The sequence below is a fragment of the Stenella coeruleoalba genome (genome assembly GCF_951394435.1).
Source record: "Stenella coeruleoalba genome assembly, chromosome: 11".
NCBI lineage: Eukaryota > Metazoa > Chordata > Mammalia > Artiodactyla > Delphinidae > Stenella > Stenella coeruleoalba.
The window spans coordinates 92,123,654-92,148,333 of record NC_137157.1 but is presented as its reverse complement, the minus strand read 5'-3'; the positions used below and the strand labels follow the sequence as shown (position 1 = coordinate 92,148,333).

Below are 24,680 nucleotides of genomic sequence, written 5' to 3'. Positions count from 1 at the left end.
GTACTGATGGGCAGGGCTGTCACAACCTCTGTGCCTTTGCAAAGTCTGTCCTCTCAGCCTGGAAGGCCCTCCAGGCTGTCACTCGCCCTCCTGCTGTTCCAGCTGAAAAACTTACTCTTCCTGGAAGCCTCACCCCCCGGGGGAGGGCTACCCTGAATGATGCGGCCTTTCATGCCCAGCTGTGGCCCCGTGTGTTCCTTCCTTCAGCATAACATGTAACACAATGCATACATTTGTTTCGTTACAACCATCTCTCCTCCAGACTGAGCTCCTTCAAGGCGGTTTTCTTATGAGTCCCTAGCATGTTATATAGAAGTTCATCCGCAGCTGCTAAATGGCTGTAAAAGACATTGAGATTCCTTTCAGGCGTAGAGACAGAGTAGCATCTTTCTCATACATGTGTTACATTCCCTGCAATGCTTGGTGTGTAGTTGGCTCTTAGCTGCTTCCGGTTCAGTTTAGTAATTGGGTGGAGAAGCCACGATTAGCAGGAAGCTGGCCGGAGCTGAGGTTCTGTGATCCCCTCCATTCCATGAGTGTAATGACCTGAGGACATAAAATTACCCTGTGTTTTTCTCCTCCAACTCAGATGCTTCTTTTTTTTTGGCTGTGCCTCGCGGCATGGCATGTGGGATTCCCTGACCAGGGATCCGCCCATGCCCTCTGCAGTGGAAAATCGGAGTCCTAGCTGCTGGACCGCCAGGGAATTCTTCCTCAGATGCTTCCTTTTTTGTTTGTTTTAAAAGGCCACTTCAACCTCACCTGGCGTTTCCACAAGGGTCCACTTGCTTACAGGTTTCCCAAGGGAGCAGACTTATTTATTTTTTAAAAAATATTTATTTATTTATTTGGTTGCACTGGGTCTTAGTTGTGGCTTGCCGGCTCCTTAGTTGTAGCACATGAGCTCCTTAGTTGTGGCATGAGAACTCTCAGTTGTGGCATGCATGTGGGATCTAGTTCCCTGACCAGGGATCGAACCTGGGCCCCCTGCATTGGGAGCTCAGTCTTATCCACTGCACCACCAGGGAAGTCCACTGCGCTTCTTAAATGGGATTTCATGGAGGGCGGGGGGCGGGCTGCGGGCAGGTGGCACCTTCCATCTTGCTGGTGAGGAAGTGTGGGGAGAGAAAGGGGCAGCCCCTGCCCTGAGGTTCTACAGACCCAGATGCTGAGGTGGCCTTGGTGAAGGAGTCAGAGCACCAGCGCACTGGGAGAGCCACCGCATTCCCGGTTCAGTCCTGCAATCAACGATGGGGTCCTGGTGGCGACGGTTGGGCGGGAGAGGGACGCGTCAGCGAGGACTGGTTCTGGGGCTCCCAGAGGGAGGCAGACCCAGGCCCCTCCTCATGGAAAGTGACCTCTGCCGGCCTTGCAGCTGAATGAAGGTGCTCTCCAGCCTCTGGAACAAGCGCCCTTATTGTGAGCCTCTCTCTTCTCATTTCCAGTCACTTGAGCTTCCCTTCTGTGTCCCTCAACAATGCCACCTGTCACTCGAAGCCAGGTAACACTCAGAGGAGGAGAACTTGAGTTGGATCGTACCTGGGTCTCCAGACTCCCCTTATGGTCTTTCTCTCACTGATTTCCAAGGGCCTCAACCTTGTTCTCTGGACCATCAGCAAATGAATTATTTCAGCTACTGGGTCCCTCCCTGTCTTCCTTGGGGGCGTCTCACAATTACTCAGCTACCCCGCCCTCCTCAGTCTACCTCCCAGCCCTACCCCACCTCTCAGACAGCTGGACCCGCAAGGATTCTGGGGCAGCGCAAGGCACCCAGGGATCAGATTTTAAGAGGGCGCCCACTCTCAGGGCTGTGTTAGTGTCACCTTAAATGTTGTGCCCTGAGTGCCTCACCCCAGTCCTGGCTTGGCGCTGGGCTGGCTACTGATAAAGGGATGGCAGGAGGAAAGGAGGTTAAAAGGAGGGTAGAAGGGAGAGTGCTAAGAGGACAAGGTGGGAAATCTGAAGTCAACAGAAGGGCGGACACTCATGGGCACAGGCGACCAAGGGCCGGGCTTCAAAACGCAACCCCATAAAGCTGTCCTGCACGCAGCCCTGGACCCACCAGCCCGCCCGCCAGCCGGCACTAGGGAAGGGGCAGCAACAGGAGAAACAAAACACATGCACCCCTTTCTCACTAGGTTTCCCCGAGTTTCTTGTAGACGTCGGAGGTAGGGGGATGTGGGGCAGATCCCCACAGTGATGAGCCCTCTGCTTTCACTACCTCCTCCAATTTGACATTTTTTTTTTTTTTTTTTTTTTTTTTTTTTGCTACGCGGGCCTCTCACCGCTGTGACCTCTCCTGTTGCGGAGCACAGGCTCCGGACGCGCAGGCTCAGCGGCCATGGCTCACGGGCCCAGCTGCTCCGCGGCATGTGGGATCTTCCCGGACCGGGGCACGAACACGTGTCCCCTGCATCGGCAGGCGGACTCTCAACCACTGCGCCACCAGGAAAGCCCTGATATTTTTTTCTTGATGTCATGAACCTCACCCTAGCCTTGGTGATCCAGACCCCTAAAATGCCAGTGCCCGAAGAGCCCTTAGAAACGGCTGGTCCAGGGCTTCTGAGCACTTGATCTGTGGCTGGTCCAATCTGGTCAGGGCTGGAAGCATAAGACACATACTGGGCCTTTGAGGATGTAGTTTGAAAAAAAAAAGAATGTAAAGTAGCTCATTAATAGTTTTAAAAATATTGATTACATGTTGAAATGATAATGTCTGGGGTCTCTTGGGTTATGTAAAATACATCATGAAAATTAATTCCTCGTGTTTCTTTTTATTTCTTTTAATGTGGCTGCTAGAAAGTTTAAATTACACGTGTGGCTGACCGTCGTGCCTTGAATGACATATCTATGGGACAAGGCTGAATTAGTTCAACTTCCTCATTCAACAGATGAGAAAACTGGTCACGAGAGGAGACCTGATTCAGCAGATGACACGCACTAAAAGGCACCGTCATTTCCAGTCCCTGACAATCACACACACACGCACACGCACACGCACACGCACACGCACATGCACGCCTAGGAGCCTGGGAGAGGAGCCTGTGGACTTGAGCTGCAGGCCTCAAGGGAAGTGTTCCAGGACTCAAGACATTGGCTGTGGTTTCTTGAGAGAGAGAAATAAAAACCTAACAAAGGTGGAGGCACTGTCTCCAAAAAGTCACCTTTAAAAAGACTGGAAACTTGGGGTGTGAGGAGACGTGAGGAGAAAGCCGGGGAGCCCTAGGCCTCCCCGTTCACTATATGCATAGTATCCCAGGTAGCTGACCAGTGCGATAACTAAACAGCACCTCAAAAGCACACAGCGCCCTCCTGCCAGGCAGTGGGGTAGGGCCTTGCCTGAGGCCAGCACCCGGGAGGCAGCCACTCAGGGACTGTCTGACAAGTCAATAAAGACAGGTTTCAGTGGCACTGGCTTGATCATGGCCAAGGAGTGGGCAGCGGAGGGAGAGGGAACCAGACACCAAAGGCAAATTCCTTTATTTCATAGTTTTATCTGGCATCCACATTCTCCCCCACCTGCATCATCAAGGCTTTAAGAGAGGTAGGAAAGTAGACAGGGAAACATCTCCCCGTCTCTCCGCACTGGGGCAGCCTTCACGGTGCCCGTCTGGGGACAGCTCCGACGGCGGAACTGCAGAGCTGACTCTGGGCCCAGGAAGGAGGCTTTCCTTGGCTTCACCTGCCTTGGCTGGGGAGATCCGAGAGGGTGGCCAGCTCCTCCTGTCCCGGGCCTAGCTTCCCAGGGGCCCCAGGCACTGCAAGCTGTCTATCCCTTGCCCTGGGCGCACAGGAGTGCCCGGAGCAAGGGCAGGTGTGGCTCCCTCCTGGAGGTGACAGCAGGCAGGACGGATACTGAGCGGTCCCCTCTGACTCCTTTCTTTACCCCCCCGCACCCCCCACCCGCCGCCCTGGGACGTCCTGAGCTGCTGATGCGCCGGGTGGGGCGGGTTGGGTGCCTTGGGTGGCCCCTCCCATCACCACCACCACCTATTTCAAGGGTGGCTGTGCTGCTGACGTCAGGCGGCTTTTGGCTCATTCCCTGGCACGGGGACTTTATTTTCATAACAGCAAGCGGTGCAGTGGAACTGGAATAGGCGTGTCCTCTACCCCACCCCACCCTGACCCTCCCCCGCCCCTTGTGCCTCTGCTCACCCCTTCTCTCCCTCCTCCCGCCGGCGACAGCCGCCTTTATAACTGCTCCGCGCCGGGAGGGCGGGATTGCTGCCCGCGGGCTCCGCTAGCACCCAGGGGCTCCTGTGCTGCCTCTGCGCGCGGGAAGCAGCGCCAAGTTCACTCGCCAAAGCCAAGGTACCAGGGTAAGTGAGGCGCACTGAGCACGGAACGCGCCCGGCCTCGGGATTGCAATCCTCCGGGGCGGGGGGGACGCGCGGTGGGGGTGGGAGAGCGGCGCTGGGAGGGGGGATACAAGAGGAAAGAAACCCTGATAATGGACTGCAGCTGGCTCGGAGCAAAAAACAATCCCAGGAAAGGAATTCCTGTAGTTTAATTCAATTCAGATCCCACACCCCCATCCCATTCCCAGGCTAAGAGGCAGAGAGCAAAAAGATAATCAGGATAAATAGTTTCTGCTCAGACACATTGAACAAACTGAGTAGGTGGAATCCTGGCCCGGCAGGTGAGCAGTTCTGGGGTCAGTCTAGGGGAAGAGAAAAGTAGGAGGAAGATCTTAGAGGAATGGCAGGGAATTGCGTGGGTGGGCAGGAAGCAGGAGATGGTGACCACTGCTACTTTCCCCAGGTACTGTAAAGTGTCCATTTATTCTGTCCTTCCACGACAAGTGTGCCCTTCTGAATTTGGGGAAGTAGATTCTGGAAGCCGTCCCTTCTCTTGACGTGAGTGCGGCCCTCAGCTCTGCAGCATTCCCTCCTCTGCTGTCCCTTGAATTGCTCTGGATCCCCTGGGTTGAATGTCCAGTAATAGCCCACTTTCAGGCACCAACCAGATGGGACTCGGCAATGGGCCCAAACTGTCCAAGATGGTCCCTTAAACATCAATGGGGGAAGGAAGGGGAAGCAGCTCCGGTTCAAGGAACTTGAAGGACTTTCCATTCCTGACTTCTTTCCAGGCTGAGTTTTGCCTCTGAGGGTTTTGTAAACGCCACACCTGTTGAAGGGTTTGGTTGAATCGGCCAGGCCTGTGGGCTCATTCCTGAAGGGGAATACTTGAGCCACTTCAGATAGGAGGGGCCTGGGGAGGGGTGAGGATAGGGGGTCAGAACTCCGCCCTCCGGTCTGTGTGCTGGCTTCTCCTAGGAGAGGGAAGAAATGGGGGGGGGGGCGGGGAAGGAGGGCCAGCAGAGGTGTCACCCAGGAAAGAGGCTGCTCTGGGGTGTGGAGAGGTAGGTGGGTGCTCCAAGGACAGATGGGAATGAGCGGAACTCAGAACGAGCTAACATTCCAGGGAAGCGCTCTGAGCCTTGAGTCAGGAAGCCTGATTTCTCATCCCAGCTCTGCAGGCCATGTAGCTGTGAGGAGGCCTGGGCTGGGCCTTGAGTTCCTCCTAAGGGGTCTTGGAAAGGCCCCCAGCTCCTTCCCGGGGCGAGATTCTAGCCCTTCTCTATCTGTGTGTGTCTCTTTGGGCGTCCTCATTGGAGTCTGCTTCTTTGTATTCCACTCCTTGGTGGGCATTGAAGGTAAGAGGGCGTGAAGAAGAGTTTTGACTGTGATTTTTATTCTCATTCTGGGGGTTTGTCTTCAGGTCCACTGCTATTTAAAACTCCACAGACTGAGCTGAGGAAATGGGTAGGAAATGATGTGTTGGTATGACAGGGCCTTTAAAAACAATGAATCGAATAATAATTTTCCTTGAGGAGTCTCAAATTTTCTGAGTAGTTTGGTGTTTTTGCTTCTACTTATATTCCTATTTTTATTGCCTGTGGTCAGATTATATACATTTCTGTGCATTATTCCTGTACATTTCTTATTTCAGGCTTTTTTTTTTTGGTGTGATCTAGAATATGCTGTTTTTATAAACATTCCATGACCACTTCTATAAAAGAAATCATATAGAGAGGGCTGGTAAACTACATTCCTGGCAAAACACTTCCCACAGTCTGTTTTTGTAAATAAAGTTTTACTGGAACTCAGTTATGCTCATTGTCTGTGTATCATCTATGACTGCTCTCAGCTGCAAACAAATGGCCTGCAAAGCCATTTTCTAAGTTCCTTATTATCTGGTCCTTTGCTGATCACAGATATAGAGGATCTGAATTACATGATTAATAGTAGAGACCTAATAAAATATGAAGATAGGGCATATTGAAGGATCCATAGAACATTTATAAAAATTTACCATATTACTGTTTGCTTTTTCTATTTCATCTGCTGAAGACTGATAAAGAAGTATTAAAGTTTCTGTAACTATAGTATTTCTTTTGATTTCTCCTTGTATTTCTGGTAGCTTTTGTTTTAGGTATTTTGGTGCTGTATTATTCAGTGCATAAAAGTTTATGATGGTTGTATCTTCAATGTGGAGTATTCTTAATTACTATTAAAAAAGCTTTTAGGTCAATATAATAGCTTTTTGTCTTGACTAAACTTTGTGTGATATTAATAACTCAACTCTTACTTAATTTTCTTACCTTGAGCAAGCTATTATTTAACTTTGTACCTGATACATGATACTTGCTAAATAAACATATGTTATTGTTCCTTTTTTTTGCACTTATTTTCATTTTTTCCTTTCTTTTGCTTTCAACTTTTCTGACTCTTGTTGTTTTAGGTGAGGTTCTTATAGGTATAATATGGTTTAATTTAGTCTTTTCAAAATAAAAAATTACCATTTACATTTATTGTAATAAGAGTTGCTTGCTATTGTCATCTAATTTTTGGCCATATGGTCTGCTCTCTCTATCTTCCCCCACATTAGATAGTCTATATTGTATTTTTAGATACACTGAGTGTATGGTAGTACCATTCTCAGGGTTTAGAAACAAAGGCTTGTAAGGAGAGGTAAGTTTAGCTTGGGAACATAAATATGTTACCTTCATATGCTGAAATAAAATACTTGAAAGAAGGTGTCTTTGAGGGCTTTGAGGTGGTATACCAGTAGAGGCCTTCACTTTATCCACCTATTTCCTGGAAATTTCATATCTTAAAATTCTGGGCCTAAGAGATTTAGTAGTTTCACTCAAAATCTTAAGTTAAAAAAGGGGATTTCAAGTATTTTATTTTATATTTCAGTAATTTATCTAAAGTTTAGAACAGAGGAAGATGGTAATACCTCCAAAAGTGAATAAATTGGGATGAACACTGTTGTTATACTTGTTTATATCTGCCTGTGGTGGAATGATGATTTATTTTCTCCCAGTTACTAATAGAAATTCAACTCAGTGATATTCAGATGTTATTCATAAGCTGTTGCCATGATGCATCACTTTTATGTCATCAGAATACGGATGGCTTACCCAGAAGAGGGGATCCTGGACATTTCCCTGTAGACATTTTCCATTTACAGCTAATCCTTCACACTAGGGCAGAGAAATTTCTGTGGGACTCCAGCCTCATCTTAGAGCTCAGCCTAGATAAAAATATAAGGGTTAGCATCAGCACATTTTCAGCTCCCCAAATTCTTCCTCCCCATTACTCATACTTGCTCATGAATAACTTGCTTTGAGTTCTATTCACGCTCAGTTTTAGTCCAGAACGTTTGCTCAACAACCACTGTGCAGAGCACATAGGGAGATACCAACACATAGAAGACTTGCTCTATTTCCGTAAGAAGCTTGTTATCTGATAGGCGAGTTAGCACTGATATTAATTTATAATATATGACATATATATGGAAAAACTTGAGCACCGAGAAATACTTAATTGTAAAAACTATGAAGAGATCTACAAATTTAGAATGAGATGGGACTAATAATTAAAAAACCCTCACGGTAGAGGTAAGTTTGGGGTCAAGTTTATACGAAACATGGTACATGAATTGTGACTAGGAGAAGGGTCTTTCTGGCAAGGAGAAGAATGCATGGGATGAGGCAAAGAGCAACTTTGTAGAGAGGGTCTTGGATGAGCCCCAGTTCCCTTCCAGATAGAAAAGACTCTTGGAAGTTTTGCTTACCTTGCACAGATGTGGGGAGGGGAGTGAGGAAACCAGGAAAAAGTGGATGGGAGGACCAGTTGGAGAAAAGCCTTGAAGCTCACATTGAGGCTGAATCTGTTATAACAGACAAAAAGGCGCTGATATGCTTTTAATTAATATGCTTTTAATTATGCATTTAATTAATATGCTTTTAATGATTTATTTATTTTTCTTTTGCTATGCTTTTAAATTGCTAAACCCAAAGATTCCTTCCCACGCCTTCTCTTCTTTGCTGCCCTTGTATCATTTAACTCCATCGACCACTCTTTGGGAAACTGCTCCTGGACTTCTAGGAAACCAGCCGGGCTTGTTTCTTGTACTAACCCTGGCAATTTCCTTTGAACAACCTTTGCTGACTCCTGCTTCCATGAGACGGTGTCCCGGGGTTCTGTCTTTGGCTCTCTTGCTGCCGTGCAGGCTCCCTGTGTGATCTGGTCTCCTCCAAAGCCTTCCGACACCTGCTATGAGCCCGTGACCCCCCATCTGTGCTCATAGCCCAAACCTCTCCTGAGCCTCAGACTCACATGTTCAAGCACGCAGGCTCAGCACAATCTGGTGTCGTGGAGCCTGGCTTTTATTTAAAATTTTTTTTGGCCGTGCCACTCGGCTTGTGGGATCTCAGTTCCCTGACCAGGGATTGAACCCGGGCTGTGGCGGTGAAAGTGCTGAGTCCTAACCACTGAGTCACCAGGGAACTCCCAGGAGCCTGGCTTCTAAGAGCCAGGTGATCTTGGGCAAGTTATTTAATGTCTCTGTTCCTCTGTTTCCTCCACTGTAAAAAGAGGGCATAATCTGGCATGAACGCACACACACCCCTCACTATATATGAGACAGAAAACCAACAAGGACCTACTGTATAGCACAGGGAATTCTACTCAATACTCTGTGATAACCTATATGAGAAAAGAATCTAAAAAAGAATGAATATATTTATAACTGAATCACCTAGCTGTACACATGAAACTAACCCAACATTGTAAATCAACTATACTTCAATTAAAAAAAAGATCTTAGTTCCCCGACCAGGGATCGAACCCGTGCCCCCTGTGGTGGAAGCGTGGAGTCTTAACCACTGAACTGCCAGGGAAGTCCCCCCAATTCATCTTAGATTTAACAAAGTTAAACTGGATCTCTCTCCTCACGAGCCTGTATTTCTAAGCTCCATTTGGTTCTCCCTTCTTAAAATCTCCCACCATTCCCTGCCCATCTTTCAGGCCTCATCTCCCCCTGGTCTCCTCTCTAAAGTCTTTTTTTTTTTTTAACACTTTAGGTAGAGTGGGTCCCTGTTTTCCGTGTGCCCTCAGCATTCCTGCACACTCTGCAAGCCTTATTTGTATGTCAGTGTGACTCTGTTGGTGCTCCTAGGGGCAGCGGCCACACCTTCTGTCTGCGGGTCTGCATGATTTGTACACTTACCACAGCAAATGCAGGGAGATTGACCAAATGCAGGATTGCTTATTTTGGAGACTTCTTGGATGTGGTTTAAATAGAGAGAGGCTTGAACAGACTTGTGGTTGCCAAGGGGAGGGGTGTAAGGGAGGGATGGATTGGGAGTTTGGGGTTAGCAGATGCAAACTATTATACAGAGAATGGATAAACAACAGGGTCCTATTGTATAGCACAGGGAACTATATTCCATATCCTGTAATAAACCATAATGGAAAAGAATACGAAAAAGAATATATACATATGTATAACTGAATCACTTTGCTGTACACCAGGACCTAACACAGCATTGTAAATCAACTATACTTCAATTTCAAAAAAAAAAAAAAATAGAGTGAAGCTGGAGTCAGGGAGAAAAGCTTCAGAGAGCGTAATAGTGTTTTAGAGATGAAACAAAAGATTAAATTCTAATTAAGACTACTCATAAAGGGATATTCTTCCTAACTAATTCACACTGGATGTGTAACTTCATCTCTCCAAGAGTCAGTCTTATCACCTGTAAAATGGGTTGTAGGAATATTAAATAAGAAAATAGATGTAAAAGCATGTCAATGAGTGAACACACATAGAGAAACAAACACTCAGCATCGAGCCTGGCTCATAAGAGGACTCAGTATGTGACAGTAGTTGTCATTAGTTTTAATCATACTTGTATTGTGACTATTGTTATTACTACTGATTGAATGTGGCAATTCCAAGAATAGAGAGAAAATTAAAATGCTAGAAAATTGCCAATTTGCCTGGCTTGGGATGGTGTGAAGGCCCAGCTTTAACAAACACTTGAGTTATTTGGTATCATTCCCCAGGCAGTTGTCTTAAGAGGTCAGTATCGTCCTCTTCTTTATTTCTTTTTATTAAAAATATTTTTTTATTGGATATAGTTGATTTACAGTGTTGTGTTAGTTTCAGGTGTGCAGCAAAGTGAATCAGTTATACATGTATCGTCTTCTTCTTTTTAGATGACAGAAGGAGACAGATCTCATAAGGAGGAACATAAGATCAGCTCTGGGCAAGATTCAGGGTCGCGGGTAATTCCTGCTCAGGTAATCTGGGGTGGGCCGCATACAGTCAGTTCGAAAACCTACTAGGTCTGGACGTAAGTAACTCCAGACACCTCCCCACCTCTCTGGGGAAAGAGGAGTCTCAGAGGTTGCAAAGGAGAAGCTGAGAGACCCTTCACATGCTGGAATTTGTCCCTGCATCCCAGTCAATGCTGTGTGTCAAGGCCAATCTAGGGCCAGTCCTGCTCTAGCACCCCTGTGGCTCTGTCTGGCAGGTGAGCGTTCACCTTGTGTCTTGAGCCCAGCCCCTACTCAGACCCTTCAAGCTCACCTCCAGCCCTGGTCTGGGGTTTGGTTAGGAGTTTGCAACACGTATTCTTTTAATGACAGGAAATGGGGCAGGAAGGAGGATGAGGGGGAGGGAGAAAGTGATTTGGAAATTGTCTACAAGGAGTTGCCCGGAGGGGTGAACAGAGGAACTGGACATGGGCTCAGACCCCCTCGTTCAGCACCCAGCCCCGCTTTGGAGAGGCTGGAGGTTCCAGGAGACGGTGTCCGCACACAGAGGCCGCTGAAACCCCTCTTTCCTAAAGGGGCGGAGTCACAGGGCTGGGAATTGAGCGCAGCGACTCCCTCCTTCCCTGTCCTCCCCTCCCCCTCAGCCCCGGTTTCTGGTTCTTCTTTCTCCTTTCCCTCTCCCTTTCCTCCCTCCTTCGTTTTTGTTTTTTTAACCTTTCTGTCATGCCTTGGCTCACCTGAAAAGGGCTAAAGGCAGTGCTGAGGGATGTCAGCGTCTTGGTTGTGGGTGTTGGTGGATTATTGGACGGCGGTAGTTGGCTCAGCTGCTGTAATAAGTGAAGAGGGTCTCACCCTCATGACTCAAAGTCCTTTCTCGTGTCTCAGGCCAGAGGGTGCACACGCTGAAACCTCACCATCTCCCTCCAGAGTGCAGGGTTTAGTCAATCAGGGAAGTGAGTGGGAGTGAATGACTGGATTCCAGTAAATCCCTCTGCTTACTGTCTCTGCTTGCTCAGAATCCACGCTAGAGAAGACACCTGGGGTCACTTAGACAGGAGCCCAGCCGCGGCCAGGGCTGCCCCCTGTTTGGTCTTTGTAGGAGCAAGTCCTTTCTTGGTTGGACCCTAGGTCTCTCTGCCCTTTTTTGTCTTTGCTGTGTCTCGCAACTCGTGGGATCTTAGTTCCTCGACCAGGGATTGAACCCGGGCCACGGCAGTGAGGGCGCAGAGTCCTAAGCATTGGACCACCAGGGAATTCCCATAGGTCTGTCTGCCCTTGACTCTGGTTATGAGCAGACATAACCAGACCAGAATCTGGTTATGACTCTGGTCATACGATGTCCATATGACCACCAGTTCCATTTCATTTTCTCCTTCTGCTCCAGCCCTTAGGTTCTTCTCTGAGGCTGTTGCTTTAGCTCCTGGCGGTTTCTAATCCTAAATTCTGATGCTTCCCTTTTCTTCCTCAAACCCTGCTTGCTAGAAGACCTCAGCTTCTCAGAACCCTGTCCTTCGTCCCCAGCCACCTTCCTGGTGGCTCATCTGGGCCATTCCCTATGTGACCCAGCGCCTCCTTAGTGCAGACCTGCTTGTGAGTGCGTTTGGTGAGTTTGATTTCTCTCTGACAGAATTCAAAGTGCTTAGGACACTTCAGACCCGTTGCGAAATCGCTGTCATGCTGGGGAAGGGGTGGAGGAGGGTGAATTAGGTGGAAGAGGGTGGAGGAGAGGTGAAGTAGGAAGGATAATTCCAAAAAAATTAGTCACTCAGATAAAAGATTACTTTCTCAGAAGTTTAAAAAAAAAACCGTTTGAGAGAACTGAGAACTATGAACCCTAACTGGATATTTGATAGTAAAGGGTCATCGTTAATTTTTAATTTATTTTTTTATTTATTTTGCGGTACACGGGCCTCTCACTGCTGTGGCCTCTCCCGTTGCGGCGCACAGGCTCCGGACGCGCAGGCTCAGCGGCCATGGCTCACGGGCCCAGCCGCTCCGCGGCATGTGGGATCCTCCCGGACCGGGGCACGAACCCGTGTCCCCTGCATCGGCAGGCGGACTCTCAACCGCTGCGCCACCAGGGAAGCCCCATCGTTAATTTTTAAAGTGGGGTTAAGTTTAAAAGGGTTTTATCTTTTACAGACACATACTGTAGCATATATGAATAGAATGATGTCTGGGATTTCTCACTAGATTAAGAACGATCTAGTGAGTGGGATGAGGATGTAGATGAAGGAAAACTGGCCAAATAGTGGTAAGTTTTGAAGCCAAATGATGGGCCTTCATTATACTATTCTCTTTGTTTTTGAGTATGCTTGAAATTTTCTATAATAAAAACAAACATTAAAAAAAGTGTTTTTTAAACATCTTCTTTTTTCATGTTTTATTTTTTTATCTTTATCTTGGTAAAATTTATTCTTTTTTTTTAACATCTTTATTGGAGTATAATTGCTTTACAATGGTGTGTTAGTTTCTGCTTTATAACAAAGTGAGTCAGCTATACGTCTACATATATCCCCATGTCCCCTCCCTCTTGCGTCTCCCTCCCACTCTCCCTATCCCACCCCTCTAGGTGGTCACAAAGCACCGAGCTGATCTCCCTGTGCTATGCGGCTGCTTCCCACTAGCTGTCTATTTTGCATTTGGTAGCGTATATATGTCCATGCCACTCTCTCGCTTTGTCCCAGCTTACCCTTCCCCCTCCCCATGTCCTCAAGTCCTTTCTCTACGTCTGCGTCTTTATTCCTGTCCTGCCCCTAGGTTCTTCATAAGCATTTTTTTCTTTTTTTTAGATTCCATATATATGTGTTAGCATATGGTATTTGTTTTTCTCTTTCTGACTTACTTCACTCTCTATGACAGACTAATCCATCCACCTCACTACAAATAACTCAATTTCATTTCTTTTTATGACTGAGTAATATTCCATTGTATACATGTGCCTCATCTTCTTTACCCGTTCATCTGTTGATGGACACTTAGGTTGCTTCCATCTCCGGGCTATTGTAAATAGTGCTGCAATGAACATAGTGGTACATGACTCTTTCTGAATTATGGTTTTCTCAGGGTATATGCCCAGTATCGGGACTGCTGGGTCATATGGTATTTCTATTTTTAGTTTAAAAAAAAGCATTTTAAAGGTAATTCAGGGACTGTTTCTCCATCTCCCTTGCACGATTGGGGGTGGGAGGTGGAGGTGAAATTGGGGGAAGTGGGGTTCTTCTCTACATACCCACTGTCAATTGCTCGTGGTGTTACTTGGAAAACTGGATTCACTTCTTAGTGAGTGTTGAACCAAAAGGCACAACCAAGCCAACGATCTGGAGAAGGAAGGATTTATTATTACTTGTAGCAGGTAAGGAGAGCACCGGCGATCTTGCCCAAAGCAGTGTCTCCCCAAATGGCAAAATTGGGGACGTTTCAAGCTAAGGCCCCATGCGTATTCATGAAGGGGCTCAGGCATCCACAGAGTCCAAGCTTTTGCTGACTGACGTCATGAGGGTCAGGAAAGGTCAACACCATCACCCCTCAGACTCCAGTTGATCTGGTGGTTGAGCACTTCAGGCTAATCTTTGAGCAGAGCTGGGAGTCTTTACAACTGATCTATTATCTTTGCTGTTGGTACTTCTCTTGCCTGAGCACGGTTGCTTATTTCTGCATTCTTTTGTTCCCTTAAGATCATTAATTGCTGGGACTTCCCTGCTGGTCCAGTGGTTAAGACTTCGTCTTCCAATGCAGTGGGTGCGGGTTTGATCCCTGGTCGGGGAGCTAAGATCCCACATGCCTCCTGGCCAGAAAACCAAAACATAAAACAGAAGCAATATGGTAACAAATTCAATAAAGACTTTAAAAAAATGGTCCACATCCAAAAGAAACAATCTTAAAAAAAAAAAAGATCATTAATTTCTGAAACCTGTTCATGGGCAAGCACTGTGACTAGGCTTAGATCACAAAACAACTTAGGCCAAAAATGGCTTCTCTTACGTCAAGAAAGCCACGCCTGGTTCTCTTTCTCCAGGGAGCCCTTACCTTATGTGCTTACAGTGTCGGACCCTGGTCTGTGGGCACCAGGAGGCCTCAGGACACAAACCCTTCCTGCACAGCTGCACAGATGGGAAGGGGCTAGAGGTCCAAGTTGGGAGCAGGAAGTCTCTGCCCTACCATCCCTCTGTGCAGCACCAGGACCTTCCTTTAGGTGAAAACCTCATCAGTCTCTCAAGACTGACAGTCATCAAGTTCAGATTCCTTTATAATTATCAGGTAATTATGATAACAACTACCTGTCAACAAACAGCACTGCCCTGAGGGGTGGGGAAGGAGAGTTTCTGGGGAAGGGTAGGGAGGTGAGAGAAATACCTTTCCAGCTGGACACTGCCCTTATGATTAATCTGAGAGGGAGTGAGGTGGGGAGGTGGGGAGTGAAGAGGATGCTGGATCCTGGTCCCTTCCCCTGTGACGCTGCCCTTGAATTAGACCCAGCTCTTCCTCTTCTGCATCCTCAGCATAGACAAGGGGACATGTCCCCTCTCCCTGTCCGGTTCCACCCAGGGCCAAGTGTATCAGACTTTGGGGGGCCTTGTATTTCAGGGGTTGCCTGTATCTGAAGTGCATTTGCCTTTCTTTTTCCTCCTGTGTCTCATTCTGCACTGCCCTGGGGAGGTGGAACGTAACCCACTCTTTGCTCTGTGCTCTGCATGCAGTCGGGATGACCAGGGTGTCATTTTCCTGGAGTGGACTGCAGGTGACAGACCCCTGGCCAGGGAAGGCCACAGGAAGGTCGTGGCAGTAGTGGCAGATTACGTCCATCTGTCCATTTCTTCTACTACAGCAACGATCATGTCTGATGTCTGTTTTCCCCTTTACCATTGAGCATCTAGAAGAGTGATTGACATGATTGACACATAGTGGTGCTGGTTGAATGAATGGCTATATTGCAAAGTGAAGCTTGCAGGGACTTCCCTGGAGGTCCAGTGGTTAAGACTTCGCGCTTCCCCTCCAGGGTACACGAGTTCGATCCCTGGTCGGGGAACTAAGATCCTGCATGCCACCCAGCGTGGCCAAAAAAAAAAAAAAAAAGTTAAGCTTGGAGAGGCAAATTTCATTACAAAGTATGGAAGATGGATTTAAGCCATCAATTATTTAAGTTATTTATTTTATTCGAACACACCACACATATACAATTCTTGCATCTACATAATAGTCATTCATATATGTCTGTACGTGTTACATGGCATATACATATACATCATTTTTTCGTAATGGCTATGGGAATAAAAAAATGCTGGGACACAGCTATCTCATTGAACTGAAGAGATGATTCTGCCTCTTTATTTATTATTATTATTTTAGAATTTATTTATTTATGTTGGCTGAGCTGGGTCTTAGTTGCAGCACGTGGGATCTTCGTTGGTGGCATGGGAACTCTTAGTTGCTGCATGTGGGCTCTTAGTTGTGGCATGTAGGATCCAGTTCCTCGACCAGGGATTGAACCCTGGAGTCCTGCATTGGGAGAGTGGAGTCTTACCCACTGGACCACCGGGGAAGTCCGTATTTTGCATCTTTAGGGGAAGCAGGTGTTTGAATTCTGTCTACGTGGAGGAGGATGCTCGTTTGCTCTGCAGAGTCAGCCAGCAATTGCTCATTATGTGTCCCACCTCGCTGCGCTCCGTCTTGTGATTTGATCTTTTTTTTTTTTAAATAAATTTATTTATTTATTTTTGACCGCGTTGGGTCTTCGTTGCAGTGCACGGGCTTCTCTTGTTGCGGACCACGGGCTCTAGGCGCACGGGTTTCAGTAGCTGTGGCTTCTGGGCTCTAGAACGCAGGCTCAGTAGTTGTGGCGCATGGGATTAGTTGCTCCGCGGCATGTGGGATCTTCCCGGACCGGGGATCGAACCCATGTCCCCTGCATTGGCAGGCAGATTCTTAACCACTGTGCCAACAGGGAAATCCTTGATCTTTTTAAAGAGAATTCTTTTCCATTGTGATTTATTACAGGATATTGAATATAGTTCCCTGTGTTATGCAGTAGGACCTTGTTTATCCATTTTACATATAATAGTTTACATCAGCTAACCCAAACTCCCAATCCATCCCTCCCCCACCCCCTCCCTCTTGGCAACCACAAGTCTGTTCTTTACGTCTGTGAGTCTGTTTCTGTCTCATGGATAAGTTCATTTGTGTCATATTTTGTGATTTGGTTTTGAAGAGACAGGATGGAAGGGGAGGGGAGGGCGTTCTTTTTCGTCTTGGGTTGATCACAGCACCCCTACAGTGCTGTGAAGGGCCCGAGAAATCTTGTTTATAAGCATTTATGGGTATATGGTGCACAAATTCTGAGCTGTTTTTTCTGCTATAAGGAAAGAGGCAGGACTCTGGGTATTTTTTGCTTTTTCCTGCTTCTCAATCCTAGCTGTCTTCTTCTTGCTGATTTCTTTACGCACATTTTCTCCCAATTTGGCACTAGGAGAGGCCAAGAGCTCTCACGTGTGCTTTTCTATGGAGGGGGTCTCAATGAGCCTTCCCTTCCTCTAACTCTGCCCCCGCTCCCCATCCCCCCAATATTTGTCTTCTAGTCAATTCAAAAGATTTCTCTGTTGAGTGAGCAATCCTATCAGAAAAAGAAACACTAGAAAACAAAAAAGATTACATGCATAAATAGTATACAACAAATCAAAAAGAATCGTGCCATAGAAACTTATAAACAGTAATATAATTCAGAAAAAAATTATAGTTTTGTTGAGAAGCTGTTAAAACCACAGCGGTCCTGAATTTCAACATCTTATCTGACACTGGCTTTGGAATTTGAGAATCATCCATTTTGAGGAAATATACAAACTCCTTTCCCTTCCCATTTCCCAACTCATCTTCCGACGTGTGCCCTGAATCCCTAGGAATTTGATTTCATGGGGTTTGGGAAATCAGCTGGGTCTAAAATTGACATGGAGCTTGTGGAAGGAAAAAAGGCAGCAGATCTGGGAGATTAAGGACAGATGTATAGGAAGTAAACTGCTCTACCTCAAGTCGATTTCTCATTGTCCCTGAGTGGGTGAGTAGATTACCTGCTTTGTGGGTCATCTATCACCTGGAAGCGCCTATCCTTCATGGGGCTGAACTAAGAGAGTAGAATTAGGACCACAAATAGCTGGTTTATGGGGCATCTGATGAGGGAAGGAAGGGGGAGGGAATATCTCAGATTGCATTCTAAGGCCAGTTAGAACTCCCTGGAGAGGTAGCACCTATAGTCGTTAAGACCAGGGATCCTCACCTAGAGCCAGGTAACCTGGATTCAAATCCTGCGTCTGCCATTTCCTGGCTGTGTGATGTTGGGCAAGTAACTTGATCTCTCCCTGCCTCAGTTTCCTCATCTGTCAAATAGGGATAATCATTTTTACCTTATAGGATTGCTATCAAATTAAACTAATAAATATATATATGAGAAGTGATTAGAAGGGTTTCTGATTCATAGTAAAAATGAGCATTAGCTATTGGTAATATTTTTTGTTGGGTCACCCACTGTTTTTGTGTCATCCAGGCCATCCCTCCTTACAGGTAGCTAATTAAGAGCTCACTCTGGGGAATTCCCTGGCGGTCCAGTGGTTAGGACTCCACACTTTCATTGCCGAGGGCATGGGTTCGATCCCTAGCTGGGGAATTAAGATCAAACAAGCCGCAACGCGTGGCCAACCCTATGACAGGGAAGGCCCCTTCCATTGCTTTTCTGGATTAGCAGAGCCATCCTTACAAACCTTAATTAAGAAGGGAAAATAATATGTGACAGCAGAGCTGAAGAAGAGGACCCAGTGGCCGAGAGGGGAAGGCTGGCCTTCCGCAGAGAAATCTACAGTTCAGATAACTCCTCTTGTCCATGAGAGAATGGAACGCTTGCAAATAATATCTGAGGCTGGGCCCAAGGTGGCAAAAAACTGGAGACTGACAAATTATGTTTAAAGTGTTTACTTTTAAAATTTTTTGGCCACACTGCCCTGCTTGTGGGATCTTAGCTGCCTGACCAGGGATCTAACCCAGACCCCACCAGTGAGAGCACTGAGTGCTAACCACTGGACCGCCAGGGAATTCCCAAAGTGTTAACTTTACGGTTACATATTTCCACGTTCACCAATTCCTAAGGAAACACTAGCCAAACATATCAGGAACCCTGGCAAGTTATTTGTGACGTATTTTTTGAGATGTGACTTTGAAACACCTCATCAGAGCCCTGGGCCCTCTGGCTTCAGGGTAAATGTTAATATAGTTAAATTGCGGGGAGGAAGGTATGAGATTGTTTCTTCCCTTCATCAGCCTTTAGAATTTGCCATGAGAGGTGGAGAACAGCTAGTAGCTTGACCTAACGTTGTAAGTTCAGGGGCAAAACCCTGGCTAAATATACAAGATAGTTTCCGAATCGTTTTTGGCCCTCTGTGCCTGAGTTGGTGGGGAGATTCACCCCCACCTGCAACTTTGCTTTCTTGCAGGACGAGAATGGCCCCAGATGTCCCCGATGGTTGCCGCTCGAACCTGGACCCCAGGTACTACAGGCTCTGCGATAAAAAGGCAGCCTGGGGTATCGTCTTAGAGGCCTTGGCGTCGGTGGGCGTCGTGACCTCGGTGGCCTTCATGATCGCCCTCCTGGTTTTCATCTGCAAGGCCCAGGACTCCAACAGGCGTAAAGTGCTCCCCACCCAGTTCCTCTTCCTCCTGGGTGTGCTGGGGGTCTTTGGCCTCCCCTTCGCCTTCATCATCCACCTGGATGGCAGCACGGGGCCCACACGCTTCTTCCTCTTCGGCATCCTCTTTGCCCTCTGCTTCTCTTGCCTCCTGGTTCACGCCTTCAACCTGACGAAGCTGGTCCAAGGGAGGCAGCCCCTCTCCATGCTGGCGATGCTGGGCCTGGCCCTGGGCTTCAGTCTGGTGCAGGATGTCATTGCCATCGAGTACGTGGTCCTCACCATGAACAGGACCAACGTCGACATCTTCTCCGAGCTTTCTCCTCCTCGGCGCAACGAGGACTTTGTCATGCTGCTCATCTACGTCTTCTTCCTGATGACGCTGACCTTCGTCACGGCCTCTTTCACCTTTCGGGGATCCTTCACTGGCTGGAAGAGACACGGGACCCACATCTACCTCACTATGCTCCTCTCCATCGCCATCTGGGTGGCGTGGGTCACCCTGCTCTTTGTTCCTACCCCCGGCCCCCAGTGGGATGACACCATCCTCAGTTCAGCCTTGGTGGCCAACGGCTGGGTTTTCCTGTTGGCTTATATCGCGCCCGAGCTGCAGCTGCTCACAAAGCAACGGAACCCCATGGATTACCCTGTGGAGGACGCTTTCTGTAAACCTCAGCTCATGAAACAGAACTATGGTGTGGAGAACATAGCTTATTCTCAAGAGGGAATCACTCAAGGTACGGAGCCGGGCTGGGTAGAGAATCCCTTGTGGGAAAACGGGGGAGAATCATAAGATATTATTACTGTAAGGAACATGCAAGATTATCAGGTCATACTCCCGATAGAACAGATAAGGTCCCCAAGGCTCAGATCTTACTTAAAATCATCCAGCTAGAGGGACCTCCCTGGTGGCGCAGTGGTTAAGAATCCACCTGCCCATGCAGGGGACAGGGGTTCGAGCCCTGGTCTGGGAAGATCCCACATGCCACGGAGCAACTAAGCCCGTGTGTCACAACTACTGAACCTGCGCTCTAGAGCCCGTGAGCCACAACTACAGAAGCCCATGCACCTAGAGCCCGTGCTCCGCAACAAGAGAAGCCACCACAATAAGTCCGCACACCACAACGAAGAGTAGCCCCTGCTCGCTGCAACTAGAGAAAGCCTGCGCGCAGCAGCAAAGACCCAATGCGGCCAAAAAATAAACAAATAAAAATTTAAAAAAGAAAACATCATCCAGCTAGTTAGAGACAAGTAGAACTAGAAGCTGGCCTTGGTGGTCTTTATCTAGTATGTTCTACCATGTAGATTTCTCTGAATCAAAACAAGATGGAGCAAAGGAATGGAAAAAGATTGATTAGATAAATTCCCAGAGACAAGTGGGCGAGATGGTGTTCTTTACACATGTCAACTAGGCAATCCTTCCAGAAATGTGCAGTGACCACAGAGCACAGAGTGGGGAGAAAGCTCTTTTATCATAAACCAGTGGGAATCTCCATAAATTTACGGAGGATTTCGATGTAGCCTGAAGAGATACATTTTGTCGCCCATCCATGGCCCACAGGAGGGAGTTTTGCTCTTGTCTGGAGTCCTGAGCAGCCAGCCTGCACTGATAGCCAGAAACTATAGATCTCTTGGGTTTACATCAGCCTCTGGGTCTAATCGGGGGAGGGGAGTGGGTGTGGGACAGGAGTGAGGGACCTCCAAGGCCAGGTTCGTAGCTCCAGCTAGTAAATTTCTTTGCTCTTGAAGCCTTCAGTGCAAAGCTTGCCGGTGTTTCTCTCTGCAGCCCTGGCCCCTCTCCTGCGCAGTGGAAAGAGTGAAGGGAGGGGGAGGGCCGGAGGGGAGATTGTACCACCCACCCCCTCCTGTGAATTCCCAATGGACACTCTCACTCTGTCACCTCATGCTTGGACTCTGTGTTATGGGTCCCTAACTAGTCTTCCTTCCCTTATTATTAATTCATTAATTTATTTAGGCTGTGCAGGGTCTTAGTTGCGGCACGTGGGATTTTTAGTTGCGGCATGCGGGATCTAGTTCCCCAACCAGGGATGGAACCTGGGCCCCCTGCATTGCGAGCTTGGGGTCTTACCCACTGGACCACCAGGGAAGTCCCTAGTCTTCCTTCCTTTAATCCTTCTTTCCCTTCATTCCATTGGCCATCGCCAGCCTCCCCTCCCTAAAATACTTCTCTGGCCACTGCCCCTTCCTGCCCACACGCCTCACTGGCGCCCCCGCACCCACTGCATTTCCTGAATCCTTGATGAGGCTTTTCACAGCCTGAACCCACCACCCCTGAAGCTGTGCTCTCAGTTCAAACAAACCAAGTCCCTGCAATTTCCTGCCTGCGTGTCTGGGCTCAAAGAGCGTCTGTCCTCCGCCTGATGCGTCCCTCCTTATTCTTGCCCTTTTGCAGAGTCCCTATTCCCCAGTCTCCCTCAGTCTTTGCTCCGCCCGCCTAACTCTAGACCTTTGAGATGACCTTAGCAGAGTCTGTCTCATCGCGTAGTTATTTGTGTAGCTGTCATATATTCCGGACACTCCAGCGGCACCCTCAGGGCAGGAATCATTCTGATTAATGCTTCTATTCCTCACAATATCTTACAGACAGAGGGTGTTTAGGTATTTATTGAGTAAACTGAACAGGTAAATTTGGTGGGAAATAAACGGATTGCTTTACGTTGTATTTATTTATTTATTTAGCCGTGCCCTGCGGCATGTGGGATCTTAGCTCCCCAACCAGGGATCGAACCCAGGCCATGACAGTGAAAGCGCCGAGTCCTAGCCACTGGACCTCCAGGGAATTCCCTAAATCATATTCATGATGAGCGTATGTGTTTAGTTCCTGAGTTTAAATCCCTCTGATTTTGGACTTCCCTGGTGGTCCAGTGGTTAGGACTCGGTACTTCCACTGCAAGGGGCATGGCTTCCATCGCTGGTCGGGGAACTAACATCCCGCATGCTGTGTGGTGCGGCGAAAAAAAAATCCCTCTGATTTCCCCTAAATACATAGAGAACAATTACTCACAGGTTCTATCCCTTCACAAAGAAAATCGTGACTTTTCCCCCCCCTGTTTGGGCAGGTAAGGAAGTGGGTAACTCTCCAGTGAGATTCTCTCTAGGTACACCTCCAGCCAGATCTGTGTCTGAAAAGACTGGTGTCAGATGTGCTTTTGGAGTGGTCCTAGGATGAGGAGGGCTCTGGAGAGGTTTTGGAAAGCATTTCCGTAGTGATTATACGCGGCTAGTTATTCATTTGTTCAACCAGTTTGGGGCTGCCTGTGCCTGGGCTTGAGGACGCAGGTTCCTCCACATGAAGCTGACCGTCTCCCAGGGAGACAGAAAATGAAAGGGATAAAGCATCATGCTTTATAAATAACTCAACGGGGGCGAGCACAGGTGGGGGCTGTCAAGGAGGGAACCCTGACATTTACCTAATCTGCATTGTCTGTTTCAGGTACTGAAGAGACAGGTGACACATTCTATGCCCCGTACTCCACCCATTTCCAGCTGCAGGTAAATGAGCTCTTTCTCTTTTTCTCATCAGCAGTGTTAGCACCCCAGGAGTATTTGTCCTTTGGGAATAGATGATGTTGCCACTCTGATGGCCCCTAGATGCCGCCTAGAAAGGATCGCGGGTCTACTTTCCTGTAATCTGCCTCGTGGGATTAGGACAGGAGACTGGAGTGCAGGGCAGGGGAGGGCTTAGAGGAAGGGAAGGAAAGTTAGACTCCTGCCCAGGTTGGAGTGCAGAGTGCCGTGGAAATGGCCGGGAAGTGGAGTGGGTTGAACAATATGAGTGTTTTCTTTTCAGAATCGGAGCTCCCCAAAGGACTTCTCCATTCCGCGGGCCCAGTCCCGGGTTAGCCCTTACAGTGACTATGAAGGAAGGAAAGATGTCAGTTAACATGTCCCGAAGGGTGGGATGAACACAGCACGTCAACAGAGCCAGCGGGGAGTTCATGGGATGAGGGCTGAGTCCTGAGTCTTCCCAGGAAGCTGTACAGAACATCACAGGAAGACCTCGCCTCCCTGCAGCCTTCAGCCATGATTCTTCTGTTCTGGGGTTAATGAGGGCCGACGGGACCGCAGATCTCAGCAGCACTGTAGTTGTTTCCTTTGTCCCATAGTTAGGCTCCTTCTCTCGAGTGGGAGTCTTGGGCAACTCAGGGTGGCCCTTAACCGTCCCTGCCATCTTACACATGACTCAGGCTCTGGTCATCTGACCACACACTGGCTCATTCAGCCTCAGAAGCCAACTTTTCCAACTGTGGGCTGATTCTGTGAGAATCGCTTGGCTCAGAGCAGAGCTCATATCTGAGCAGACCAGCAAAGGCCCGTCTCTCACATCACCCCGCCCACATCTACACTGGAAGCCAACTTACCCACACCTCCCTTCACCTCCCATCACCTCCCGGATGGCAGGCGCTAAAAGTCACCCGAAATTTGCTAACCTCTGTGATGCTGCCTAACCAGGGTCCCCAGCGCCAATTCACTCTCAGACTCACCGTTGGTCCACAGACTCACCTCCCTGCCCCCTGTGCTTCACCGGGAGATCTCCCTCCAGCCCTCACCAGCATGGACAAGCCCAGTTTCTCTCTGCCAGGAGAATGTGGGCACTGGGTTGCTCTAAGTTCTGCTCAGTGCTCTAAGCACTGATTCTTCTCCCATCCCCTCGCTCCTCAGACCGTGTTCACCCCCCGCGTTCTGGAAGTGGGTATTGTCCACTCACGGGGGAGCGTGCCTTGTAAAATAAGTTACTCACTGTTCTTCACTGGAGATGCAATAAAGGTGTGGTGGCAGCTCTTGGACTGTTGCTGTGGCAGTGTGAGCGGTGGACACCGGACACGGGAGAGTCGCAGGCTCGCTCTCGTCTTCATGTGGGAGCTGAAGTTCAAGGTTCAGTCCCACTGGGTGTGGACTTGACCTTTCTTTCCTCCTCCTTACGTCTACGACAAGTGTGTGTTCCCCAGTTTTGGGGGTGAGCGGCAAAGGTGAGGGGGAAGCTGGGAAGGGTCATGGACCTGAGGTTTTGCTCCAGGAGACAGAGGAGTGGCAACTTCAGAATGGGGTTTGGCAGCCCGGGTCAGACAGGGAGGAGACCTCAGAGGCAGTTTCTCGTTTCATCTGAAGTTTAATTGTAGGAGGGGATAAATCCAGATCCCTAATTTGACAGAACTGGTTCATAATATCGCTCGGAAAAGACAAGGGTACCTAACAATGATCATTTGCTTAATCCCAGAAACGGCTTTGTGGGGCGGGGCAATTGAAGCTCGCTTTTGGGTGAAGAAGAAAAAAAGAAATCCCCATGCACAGAAACTGAATGACCTTTACGAGATTATAGCTGAGTTAGGGAGTTACCACCTAAGAGCCTGACGCTTGCCTTCTCATCACAAAGAAAACCCAGTTTTCTGGGGAGAGGCTGGAGAGGAATTAATGGCTTGCC

General features: G+C 48.1%; 1 protein-coding gene across 2 annotated transcripts; it reads left to right on the top strand.

The window, feature by feature from the left end:
- Positions 1 to 4,210: 4,210 nt before the first annotated feature.
- GPRC5A (G protein-coupled receptor class C group 5 member A) lies at positions 4,211 to 24,028 on the top strand. Of its 2 annotated transcripts, none has more exons than XM_079938247.1 (4): positions 4,211 to 4,319; positions 19,046 to 19,974; positions 22,692 to 22,750; positions 23,049 to 24,028. In XM_079938247.1, exons 2-4 carry the CDS (start codon positions 19,053 to 19,055, stop codon positions 23,139 to 23,141), a joined length of 1,074 nt encoding a protein of 357 aa, XP_079794373.1. In that variant the 5' UTR covers positions 4,211 to 4,319; positions 19,046 to 19,052; the 3' UTR covers positions 23,142 to 24,028. The 2 variants fall into 2 exon arrangements, with proteins under 2 accessions (XP_079794373.1, XP_079794372.1); XM_079938246.1 differs by lacking the exon at positions 4,211 to 4,319 and adding an exon at positions 5,453 to 5,656.
- The last annotated feature ends 652 nt before the right edge of the window (positions 24,029 to 24,680 follow it).

Bases quoted from the DNA above. Each gene is read 5' to 3' on its own strand.
- GPRC5A (XM_079938247.1), top strand. From the start codon at position 19,053: ATGGCCCCAGATGTCCCCGATGGTTGCCGCTCGAACCTGGACCCCAGG. The intron at 19,975-22,691 runs GTACGGAGCCGG...TGTCTGTTTCAG, and splicing joins TCAAGAGGGAATCACTCAAG to GTACTGAAGAGACAGGTGAC. The intron at 22,751-23,048 runs GTAAATGAGCTC...TTTTCTTTTCAG, and splicing joins CCACCCATTTCCAGCTGCAG to AATCGGAGCTCCCCAAAGGA.